Raw genomic sequence first — 12,137 nt, forward strand, 5'->3', positions numbered from 1 at the left:
TGCTCCACCACCTCACCTCTCAGCCATGCAGTCCTGTAAATCACCAGCAGGGTGCAGCCCTGTTGTAACAGAGGACACCCTAACAACCACCTCAACACAGCCCAATTGATTGCTGGAAAGGAGGCTGGCAATAAATCAAGCAGAAAAGCAAATGTAGAAAAAGCTGTTCTTGTTTATGTCTAAACAGGAGGAATAGAATAAATGTGCTCTATTTTTCACTCCGTTTGAAAGCCAATTTGATTGTATTTGTAGGTATTGGTTGGTTAGAGACCTTCATTTTTAAAAGTGCACCTTTGGAATTCTAAGCTATGTTTTCACTTTGCTTCAATATAATCTATTTATATATCCAGTTTTATTTCCATTTGGGGATTACTGATATATTAAGTTAAATACAAATAAATGTTTTGTCCTATTAGTCTTAAATGAGTGAGGATGTTCAATATGTTATTCCATAATTTAAATAATCATAATAATCGTCATAATCGTTATTTGATTAGCACTTATAATACCAACAATTTGCAGTCTAAAAAACTTTTGTGGTGTAATAATATTTATTTGTTTTATTTTATTATCCTGCGGCATGCAATTTGTATTGGGTTTGTGAGCTTTATTGCTGAATGTGCAACCTTATTATTATTATTATTATTATTATTATTATTATAATAATAATAATAATAAATATAGCTACGAGCAGCAATGAACGGGGTTCACAGGATGACCGAAAGGAAACAAGATCAGTTGGATAACACAAGCACTATCTTCCTTTATGTGCAATCAGTGAAAGCATTACCATGTTTCTCTCAATACCACAAGGATGACACAAGTGAAGTTTAATCTAGTGCTGTAGGTTGGATGCAGCAGGTAATCATTCTTAAAGTATTGAGTTTATATACCAATTCTGGGGTAAATTTGATTCATAATGGTTTATGTTAATATTTGTGAAATATTCTCAGTGTTAGTGTATTGGTATATTACGGTCATCTTTGAATTATGGGATTAGAGATTAATTTGTTAAATCTACGTACCAAATATGTTTTGAATAGGATTTATGGTTCTAGATTAGCTGCTTAACTGTTTTGTTCTTGACTACTTGTGCATCCCTTTGAGCGTGTCCGTCATGTACAGTGAGGGGAAAAAAGTATTTGATCCCCTGCTGATTTTGTACGTTTGCACACTGACAAAGACATGATCAGTCTAATTTTAATGGTAGGTTTATTTGAACAGTGAGAGACAGAATAACAACAAAAAAATCCAGAAAAACGCATGCCAAAAATGTTATAAATTGATTTGCATTTTAATGAGGGAAATAAGTATTTGACCCCTCTGCAAAACATGATTTAGTAATTGGTGGCAAAACCCTTGTTGGCAATCACAGAGGTAAGGCGTTTCTTGTAGTTGGCCACCAGGTTTGCACACATCTCAGGAGGGATTTTGTCCCACTCCTCTTTGCAGATCTTCTCCAAGTCATTAAGGTTTTGAGGCTGATGTTTGGCAACTCGAACCTTCAGCTCCCTCCACAGATTTTCTATGGGATTAAGGTCTGGAGACTGGCTAGGCCACTCCAGGACCTTAATGTGCTTCTTCTTGAGGCACTCCTTTGTTGCCTTGGCCGTGTGTTTTGGGTCATTGTCATGCTGGAATACCATCCACGACCCATTTTCAATGCTCTGGCTGAGGGAAGGAGGTTCTCACCCAAGATTTGACAGTACATGGCCCCGTCCATCGTCCCTTTGATGCGGTGAAGTTGTCCTGTCCCCTTAGCAGAAAAACACCCCCAAAGCATAATGTTTCCACCTCCATGTTTGATGGTGTTCTTGGGGTCATAGGCAGCATTCCTCCTCCTCCAAACACGGCGAGTTGAGTTGATGCCAAAGAGCTCCATTTTGGTCTCATCTGACCTCAACACTTTTACCCATTCTCCTCTGAATCATTCAGATGTTCATTGGCAAACTTCAGAGGGCCCTGTATATGTGCTTTCTTGAGCAGGGGGACCTTGCGGGCGCTGCAGTATTTCAGTCCTTCACGGCGTAGTGTGTTACCAATTGTTTTCTTGGTGACTATGGTCCCAGCTGCCTTGAGATCATTGACAAGATCCTCACTGTTCTCATGATCATTGCAACTCCACGAGATGAGATCTTGCATGGAGCCCCAGGCCGAGGGAGATTGACAGTTCTTTTGTGTTTCTTCCATTTGCGAATAATCGCACCAACTGTTGTCACCTTCTCACCAAGCTGCTTGGCGATGGTCTTGTAGCCCATTCCAGCCTTGTGTAGGTCTACAATCTTGTCCCTGACATCCTTGGAGAGCTCTTTGGTCTTGGCCATGGTGGAGAGTTTGGAATCTGATTGATTGATTGCTTCTGTGGACAGGTGTCTTTTATACAGGTAATAAACTGAGATTGTGTGCTCCTAATCTCAGCTCGTTACCTGTATAAAAGATACCTGGGAGCCAGAAATCTTTCTGATTGAGAGGGGGTCAAATACTTATTTCCCTCATTAAAATGCAAATCAATTTATAACATTTTTGACATGTTTTTTTCTGGATTTTTTTTGTTATTCTGTCTCTCACTGTTCAAATAAACCTACCATTAAAATTATAGACTGATCATTTCTTTGTCAGTGGGCAAACGTACAAAATCAGCAGGGGATCAAATACTTTTTTCCCTCACTGTAGTTACCTGTGTTATGGTGTGAATGTGGTAAGGTTTAGGAATTGTATTGATTGTAATATGCAAATAGAAATACTATGCATAGTCACTTTAATAACTCTACTTACATGTAAATATTACCCCAATTACCTGGACTAACCGGTGCCCCCGCTCATTGACTTGGTACCGGTACCCCCTGTATATATCCTTGCTATTGTTATTTTTACTGCTGCTCATTAATTATTTGTTACTTTTATTTTTCGTATTATTTTATATTGTATATTGTTTTGGTTTTTTCTGTGTTCTTTCTTAAAACTGCATTGTTGGTTAAAGGCTTGTACGTAAGGTCTACACCTGTTGTATTCGACGCATGTGACAAATACAATTTGATTTGATTTAAGTGTATACACCATTAGTTAAGGCATTTCGGATTCTCCAGAATTTCTAAGCCAATTTGTCCAGAGGCAACAAGGTGAAAAATAAGACTCATTACAGTTCATTTCTTATAGGGTGTGAATATATTATGCCACTGGTGCCAATGTAAGGTTGCAGAGACTTTATATTCACACAGCTTCTAAGGACATACACTACTGGTCAAATGTTTTAGAACACCTACTCATTCAAGGGTTTTTCTTTGTTCTTACTATTTTCTACATTGTAGAATAATAGTGAAGACATCAAAACTATGAAATAACACATATGGAATCATGTAGTAACCAAAAAAGTGTTAAACAAATCAAAATATATTTGAGATTCTTCATATAGCCACCCTTTGCCTTGATGACATTCCCACATATACTGAGCACTTGTTGGCTGCTTTTCCTTCACCCTGCGGTCTGACTCATCCCAAATCATCTCAATTTGGTTGAGGTCGGGGGATTGTGGAGGCCAGGTTCTTGCCATAATATGGACTTGGTCTTTTACCAAATAGGACTATCTTCTGTATACCCCCCCTACCTTGGCACAACACAACTGATTGGCTCAAACGCATTAAGAAGGAAAGTAATTCCACAAATTAACTTTTAAGAAGGCAAAGCTGTTAATTGAAATGCATTCCATGTGAAGCTGGTTGAGAGAATACCACAAGTGTGCAAAGCTGTCATCAAGGCAAAGGGTGGCTATTTGAAGAATCTCAAATATAAAATAAATGTTGATTTGTTGAACACTTTTTTGGTTACTACATGATTCCAAATGTGTTATTTCATAGTTTTGTTGTCTTCACTATTATTCTACAATGTAGAAAATAGTAAAAATAAAGAAAAACCCTTGAATGAGTAGGTGTTCTAAAACTTTTGACCGGTAGTATATACATAAGGTTTACACACCAAATGTAATGGCCCCATGTCCATCGGTTCAGTTCTTATAGCCCTGGTGTGATATGGTGCCATCTAGTGGTGTAGCGTGGCCGACTTAAAATGCAGCAACTAATGATTCTCAAGTTCATTAGAGGCAAATTCATTGAGTCTATATGCCAAATCTACTAAATCTACAGGTACAGTGCGGCCATATTTAGGGGCTCCTGAGTGGCGCAGCGGTCTAAGACACTGCATCTCAGTGCTAGAGGCGTCACTACAGACCCTGGTTCGGTTCCAGGCTGGCCGTGATTGGGAGTCCCATAGGGCGGCGCACAATTGGCCCAGTGTCGTCTGGATTTGGACGGGGTAGGCCGTCATTGTAAATAAGAATTTGTTCTTAACTGACTTGCCTAGTTAAATAAAGGTAAAATAAATAAATAAAAATTAAGGGCCTCACTGCCAAAATCCTGAAATATCCCTTTAAGGACTGATGAGCTGAGTCTAAATACAAAATCTGAAGTGAATCTGACGTATGGTTCATGAGGAGAAGATGATTTTGAGCATTAGCTTTACATATGCAAAGAATGAGTTGTTAATAGTTTCCAAATTCGGTGTGGTTCATTTTAGTGATGACAAGTTTCAAGTTGATAGGCCACTGTGGATGTATTAACAGTGGTTTAAATGGACATGTAAAAATTAGATTTTTGATTTGTCAATAACTCAGCCATCTTTTGACCAATCCCTTAACTTTTCTCAAACTAAGTTAAGACAAATTTGGTTAATGAGGATAAAGATTTTAGCATATTACCATATGTGCATCTACTGGTATAGTGTGACCATATTTGACCAAATTTGGAGTGAATCTGACTTTTAGTCAATGAGAAGAAAATGTTTTATGATTATTTTAAGCATTAACGTTACATAGTCAAAAAAGTGAATTATTAATAGTTTCCTTCTTTTTAAGATATCAATGCCGAATTGAACATGGTTCATCATAATAATGTATTTGACGACCTTCAGTTTCAAGTTGATAGACCATTGTGGAGTGAATTTAAAGGGACACGTAAAATCTGATTTCCTGATTGATCAATAATCAATCCCTTAGCTTATCTCAAATAAAGTTAAGAGATGTACCATGGGCCTACATACCGAATTTGTGTTATTTGGATTTATGGTTCATGATAAGGTTTTCAAAAATGTCCAAGATGGAGGAAAATCTATCCTGGTGGACCTTATGGGTCCTTGAGGCAAATTCTTTCAGCATGAGGAAAGACCCCTACATACAAAGTTTCAAGTCTAGGTCAAACAGGGCGACGGATATGAAGGTTTAAGTGAAGCTTGTTATAACAGCGCCACCTATAGGCCAATCGGTGCCATTCTTTTTCACCAAATTACACATGGCCTCTACTTTCTGTGTGCAAAGTTAGAGAAAGTTATATGTAAAGAAAAAAAATACCGAAAATAACAGTAGGTATTCACAGCTTCGCTGTGAACCCCTAAATAACAGTGGTAGCAATGGTTATTTATGAACATAACAATGTGTGTGTTTGAGTGTGAGTACTCTCTCTCCCCAATCCCCAGCTCCGCATTAATTAACACATCTGTCTACTGGCCTTGTGAAGTGGGCTGGTCTTTCCCTCCCTCCTCACCCCTCTCCCTCTATCTAGTGGTGTGACCATATTGGCCATAGTGTGGTCTAGTGGTCACTCAGTGACCGCAGGGCGGTGTTCTGTGAAGTTTCCTGCTCTCTAATAGGGGTTAATAACAGTAGGAGTCTGGCTGTAGCTGGTCTGATCTGACCACCCTGCTGAAGGACACTTGGTCTTGGACACTCGTCTGACCACATGGCCAGTGAACCCCAGCTAAGCTCTCAGTCAGGACAGAGTGTGGGGTTGCTGGGAGCGTGCTGCTGCATTAATGGTTTTAACCAGGCAGGGCCTAGTGTTGTCTACCAGGCAGCCGCTGTATGTCTGACCACATTATTAGGATAGATTTCTTTTTAACCACTAACTAACCAGTCAAAATACCATTCATATGTTTTTTTGGTTGAATATATCCACAAAATGCAAAGTGCTTTGAGCACCTGGAAAAGCTCTATTTAAATCCAATCAGGCATAATTGTAAAGTCCCTCATAGAGCCTTTTGGTTGTGATGGGTGGCAGATTGAACCTTGTTCTTCCTGACCCAGCCTAAGGTTGAATGTAAAGTTGAAGCCCACTTAGTGTTTGCATGGCGGGGAGAATGGAAGGAAGGAAGGAAGGAGGGAGGGATGGATGGAGGTGTACGGGAGGCAGATGGCAACAGGGAGAGGCTCTTTCCACAGAGGAGAAACACATAATTGGAGAGTGATGCTTAGCGGCAGCCTTGCGATCGATGCCAATCTCCCCTCTAAGTCCAGGGGTTATGATTTTCTTTTCATACGCTGCAATTAATCCAGTGTTTAGCCCCGCACACGCCTGCCTGGAGAGAGCACGGGCATACCAATGACCTGGTTAAGACCACTATCACCCCTGCTGATCGCTCGCTCTCTCTCTCTGTGTGTGTGTGTGTATGAGCGTAAAGAGTTGGGTCGCGTCTGGTTTGTAAATGGATGCTCCTCGGGTCTCCACTGTGTGTGCCCCGTTATGATTTTTCATGATGTGTGTGTCGCCTCACCTCTGTGTGTGTCTCCTCTAGTCCTCGGAACCAGGCAGCATCCTGCCCGGAGGCCTTCAGCACAGAACTAAAGGATCAAATAATGTTCCACCACTACCAAACTGACCTGTACAGAGAACACACGCACAAACAGACTCTTAAAAGTACACACCATCCACTGACAAATTCAACACAATCTTCCCAGGGCTGCAGTGTTCCAACCAGTGTCTCCAGAGAGAGAGAGAGAGAGAGCCTCAAAGAGCAGCCTCAGGGCAGTGTTAGTGTTAATGATAGATTTATATACTAAACCCATTAACAAAGCCACAGGGACCACAAACACAACACACACACCTCAGGCTGCTGGCATGGAGAGAGGCTAAAGCACAGGACACAGTGGCTAGGTAGGACTTTTAAAACGCTAGTTTGTGCAATTACATGTGATGTCCTGTGATAAATAACAAAAGTATAAAATATATCGAAAGTGCTTTTTTTAGGGTAAGCAGAGCTTTTAGATTATAGTTAGATTGGTACATTGGCAAAATTACTTATTAAGGCCTATACAACTGTTGAACTTACATCACACATTTGGGCTAATACTCAGATGCAAAGCTATTGAACAATAAGAGAAAAAGAGAGTGGAGAGGGAAAGAGTGGAGGGGGAGAGGGAAAGAGTGGAGGGGGAGAGGTAATGAGTGGAGGGGGAGAGGGAACGAGTGGAGGGGGAGAGGGAACGAGTGGAGGGGGAGAGGGAAAGAGTGGAGGGGGAGAGGTAAAGAGTGGAGGGGGAGAGGGAAAGAGTGGAGGGGGAGAGGTAAAGAGTGGAGGGGGAGAGGTAAAGAGTGGAGGGGGAGAGGTAAAGAGTGGAGGGGGAGAGGTAACGAGTGGAGGGGGAGAGGGAAAGAGTGGAGGGGGAGAGGGAAAGAGTGGAGGGGAGAGGGAAAGAGTGGAGGGGGAGAGGGAAAGAGTGGAGGGGGAGAGGTAACGAGTGGAGGGGGAGAGGGAACGAGTGGAGGGGGAGAGGGAAAGAGTGGAGGGGGAGAGGTAACGAGTGGAGGGGGAGAGGTAAAGAGTGGAGGGGGAGAGGGAAAGAGTGGAGGGGGAGAGGTAACGAGTGGAGGGGGAGAGGTAACGAGTGGAGGGGGAGAGGTAACGAGTGGAGGGGGAGAGGGAAAGAGTGGAGGGGGAGAGGTAACGAGTGGAGGGGGAGAGGTAACGAGTGGAGGGGGAGAGGTAAAGAGTGGAGGGGGAGAGGGAAAGAGTGGAGGGGGAGAGGTAAAGAGTGGAGGGGGAGAGGGAAAGAGTGGAGGGGGAGAGGGGAGAGGTAAAGAGTGGAGGGGGAGAGGTAAAGAGTGGAGGGGGAGAGGTAAAGAGTGGAGGGGAGAGGGAAAGAGTGGGGGGGAGAGGGAAAGAGTGGAGGGGGAGAGGGGAGAGGTAAAGAGTGGAGGGGAGAGGTAAAGAGTGGAGGGGGAGAGGTAAAGAGTGGAGGGGGAGAGGGAAAGAGTGGAGGGGGAGAGGGAAAGAGTGAGGGAGGGAGAGGTAAAGAGTGGAGGGGAGAGGTAAAGAGTGGAGGGGGAGAGGGGAGAGGTAAAGAGTGGAGGGGAGAGGTAAAGAGTGGAGTAGGAGAGGGGGGAGTGGAGGGGGAGAGGGGAAGAGGGAAAGAGTGGAGTGGGAGTGAGGAGGGGGAGGGGGAGAGGGAAAGAGTGGAAAGAGGGGGAGAGGGAAAGAGTGGAAAGAGAGGAAAAGAGTGGAGGGGGAGAGGGAAAGGGAAAGAGTGGAGAGGGAATGAGGGGAGAGGGAGAGAGTGGAGGGGGAGAGGGAAAGAGTGGATGGGGAGAGGGAAAGAGTGGAGGTAGAGAGGGAAAGGGAAATAGTGGAGAGGGAATGAGGGGAGAGTGGAGGGGGAGAGGGAAAGTGTGGAGAGGGAAAGTGTGGAGGGGGAGATGGGAGAGGGAAAGAGTAGAGGGAAAGAGTGGAGTGGGAGTGAGGAGGGGGAGGGGGAGAGGGAAAGAGTGGAAAGAGGGGGAGAGGGAAAGAGTGGAAAGAGAGGGAAAGAGTGGAGAGGGAAAGGGAAAGAGTGGAGAGGGAATGAGGGGAGAGGGAGAGAGTGGAGGGGGAGAGGGAAAGAGTGGAGGTAGAGAGGGAAAGGGAAATAGTGGAGAGGGAATGAGGGGAGAGTGGAGGGGGAGAGGGAAAGTGTGGAGAGGGAAAGTGTGGAAGGGGAGAGGGAAAGAGTGGAGGGGGAGAGGGGAGAGGGAAAGAGTGGAGGGAGAGAGTGGAGGGGGAGAGGGAAAGAGTGGAGGGGGAGAGGGAAAGAGAGAGTTGGGGGGAGAGGGAAAGAGTGGATGGGGAGATGGAAAGAGTGGATGGGGAGAGGGAAAGAGTGGATGGGGAGAGTGGAAAGAGGGGGAGGGGGAGAGTGGAGGAAGAGGGGGAGAGGGAAAGCGTGGAGGGGGAGAGGGAAAGAGTGGAGGGGGAGAGGGAAGGAGTGGAGGGGAGAGGGAAAGGGAAAGAGTGGAGAGGGAATGAGTGGAGGGGGTGAGGGAGAGAGTGGAGGAGGAGAGGGAAAGAGTGGAGGGAAAGAGTGGAGGGGTAGAGGGAAAGAGGAGTGGGATAGAGTGGAGTGGGAGAGGGAAAGAGTGGAGAGGGAGAGGGAAAGAGTGGAGGAGGAGAGGGGGAGAAGGAAAGAGTGGAGGGGGTAGAGTGGAGTGGGAGAGGGAGAGGGAAAGAGTGGAGAGGGAATGAGAAAGAGGGGCGGGGGAAAGGGAAAGAGTGGAGGGGGAAAGAGGGGTGGATGGAGAGGGAAAGAGGGGCGGGTGAAGGTAAAGAGTGGAGGGGTAGAGTGAAAGAGAGGAGAGAGGGATTAGTGGTGTTTTCAGTGGAGTGTGTATCCTGTTGAAGTGGCTAATATTTTAATTAAGTCTGAGAGGACTGTGAGAGCTGCCTGATAAACTCCCTCTCTTCTGTTGATGGGAATTTAGCCGCTCCCCAGAGGCACAGCCAGACACACCGCTGTGTGTGTGTGTGCGTGTGCGTGCCATAGTGTGTTAATTGGTGGTCGTGCCGTTTATCTGTACCCAGAGACAGAGACAGTGACAGCTGGTGGCCCCTGGTCCTGCCTACAGACCTGCTAGTAACGTGCTCTGTTCCAGCTCTATCTGCTGTGAGGGGCTCCTCTCTCCTCTGCTCTTCACTGGGGTATTATCAGGCCTGAAGGAGGGTCTTTGTGGGGTATTTGTCAGGCCTAACCAGGGGTCCGCAGGGGGCCTTTGTCCCAGGGATGTAGTGCTAAACGGAGGCAGATGGCTGGGTGGTGTCAGCCTGTCAGCTATGTGGGGCTCCAGAGGACCAGAGGGAACAGGAGAGAGGGGGCCCAGCCCAGGCCTGTCACCCTAAATAGGGGCTGGGTCACCCCGGGTCAGGGCCCCTGCTTGGCTGTTGTTAGCACCCTCAATGGGCACCATGTGCACCCTATTTTGGTCCCCCTGTCCACCCTATTTTGGTCCCCCTGTCTGCGGGGCTGGTGTCCTAGGAAACCGGGCTGCTGAGAATTCTCCCAGGGGGGAGGAGGGGTGGGGGGAGGAGGGGTGGGGGGGCTGTTCCTCAGGGGCCCCCACCCTGGTCTCCAAGTCCCCACACACTCTATCACTCTCTCTGGGGAAAAGGAGTGAATGTGTTTGATTGACAGAATGGTGTGTCTCCTCCCTAATGGCTTTTTAGTTAGCTGGATAATAGACTTACTCTCTTTCTTTCTCTCTCTCTCTCTTTCTTTCTGACACCTTTCTGACACCTTACTAATGCTGGGTAATTACAGGATTTGTCGTGTTTTGGAATTTTTCTTAGTTGAGGATTTATGAGGGGCTTGGTGTGTGTGTTAAGTGCATAGGCAGCTAAAACCCACATTGATTTTTCATTTCATGCAGTTTAGTTATAGGTCAGCTATGCAGCCTTTACTTTGATCCCTGATCTTGGAGAACTAGCCCCAGATTAAGACTAAATGTGCATTCAGTCAGTTCAGTAATTCATTCTTTCTTGTATCCAGTCAGTCATGTTACCCTGTCTTCTACTGTATATCTATTCAGTCCTGTTACCTGTCCTGTAACCCTCTCTCATATATCTATTCGGTCGTGCTACACTGTAACCCTTTATACAGTCAGTCCTATATCCAGTCAGTGCTGTAACCCAGTCTCCTATCTCCTGTTCCCTGTAGGTTTGCTGGTAAGACGGCCAGTAGTGGAGCTGTGGTGCTGGTGACGGTGGAGCTGAAGGAGTCGTCTACAGCCCTGATCACCATCAACACAGAGAAGAGTGTCATGGGCCCCATGCTGCTCCGAGACCTGAAACAGGCCCTGTCCCAGGCCTAGAGCGCCCCCTAGCCACAGTCCTCCAACACACAGAGGAAAAACACAGCTGCCATGGAGAGATCTCCAACACATTCATCCAAGAACACACATACACAAAATGTCTTTCTCTCTCCCGATCTCTAAATTTCTTCCTCTCTTGCATTCTCTGTCACACAAATACCCACTTACATGCAGGCAAGGAGATCTCAGATCATCTCCAGAAACTGTTTTTTTTATTGCTAAGAGAAAAGTACTCCTAGATTCCTTATAGCCTTATATTTAAATACTGTTATTGGAATTTGAAACCTCTGAAGCGTTTCAAGAGCCGAAAGCCAAGACGAATGAACTACCATGATGCTATATACTGTATGACATTGATATAATAAAGATACAGTGCTTTTTTGTTGTTGCTGAAGGTAGCCTAGCGGTTAGAGCGTTTGGCCACTAACCAAAAGGCTGCTGGTTCGAATAGCCAAGCCAACAAGGTGAAAAATATGTTGATGTGCCCTTAACCCTAATTTGCTCCAGGGGCGCCGTACTACTATGGCTGACCCTATAAAACAACACATTTCACTGCACCTATCCATTGTGACAATATAAAAAATTCCACTGTGTTACTGTGCCTCATCCATTCCAAACCCTCATATTGTTTCCAACAGAGCAAGTGATATTTTTTTAGGTAACCAAAAATGTGTTCATCAGTCAATGAGGTCTGTATCACTATTGGTGAAAAAAAAGAACTGAATTTATTAAAATGGTTAAGTGAACAATGGTTGTTTCTTGATTGTGGTGCGTGTGCATTGGGTTGGCGTGTAGAGTTGTGGTGCGGTGTGTTCGTGTGTAGGGTTGCAGTGCATTGTTACTGGCTGTGTCTTGGATTGTGCTACGGTTTGTCTGTGAGGGTTGGATTAGGATGCAGTGTTACTGTGTAATGGATTTATGCGGTGTCAAATAAATAAAATTGTATTTGTCACATGCGCCGAATACAACCGGTGTAGACTTTACAGTGAAATACTTACGAGCCCTTTCCCAACAATGCAGACTTCAAAAGTAAGAAAACTTAAATAAATAAAAAAAGGAAATAGTAACACAAACTATTACAATAACGAGGCTCTATACAAGGAGTACCGGTACCGAGTCAATGTGCTGGGGTACGAAGTAGTTGAGGTAATATGTAGAGGTAAAAGTGACTAGGCAATCAGGATACATAATAAACAGAGT

At 45.0% G+C, this 12,137-nt stretch overlaps 1 protein-coding gene across 1 annotated transcript in view; it reads left to right on the top strand.

The window, feature by feature from the left end:
* LOC121541561 (AP-3 complex subunit beta-1) overlaps positions 1-11,686 on the top strand; it is an 85,025-nt gene extending 73,339 nt beyond the window's left edge. Inside the window, exon 27 of the mRNA XM_041850651.2 lies at positions 10,784-11,686. Within this exon, the coding sequence (XP_041706585.1) occupies positions 10,784-10,937 (154 nt within the window). The 3' untranslated portion in view covers positions 10,938-11,686. The remainder of the gene's footprint in view (positions 1-10,783) is intronic.
* Positions 11,687-12,137: the final 451 nt, after the last annotated feature.

The sequence above is a fragment of the Coregonus clupeaformis genome, chromosome 27, assembly GCF_020615455.1.
Source record: "Coregonus clupeaformis isolate EN_2021a chromosome 27, ASM2061545v1, whole genome shotgun sequence".
Taxonomy (NCBI): Eukaryota; Metazoa; Chordata; class Actinopteri; order Salmoniformes; family Salmonidae; genus Coregonus; species Coregonus clupeaformis.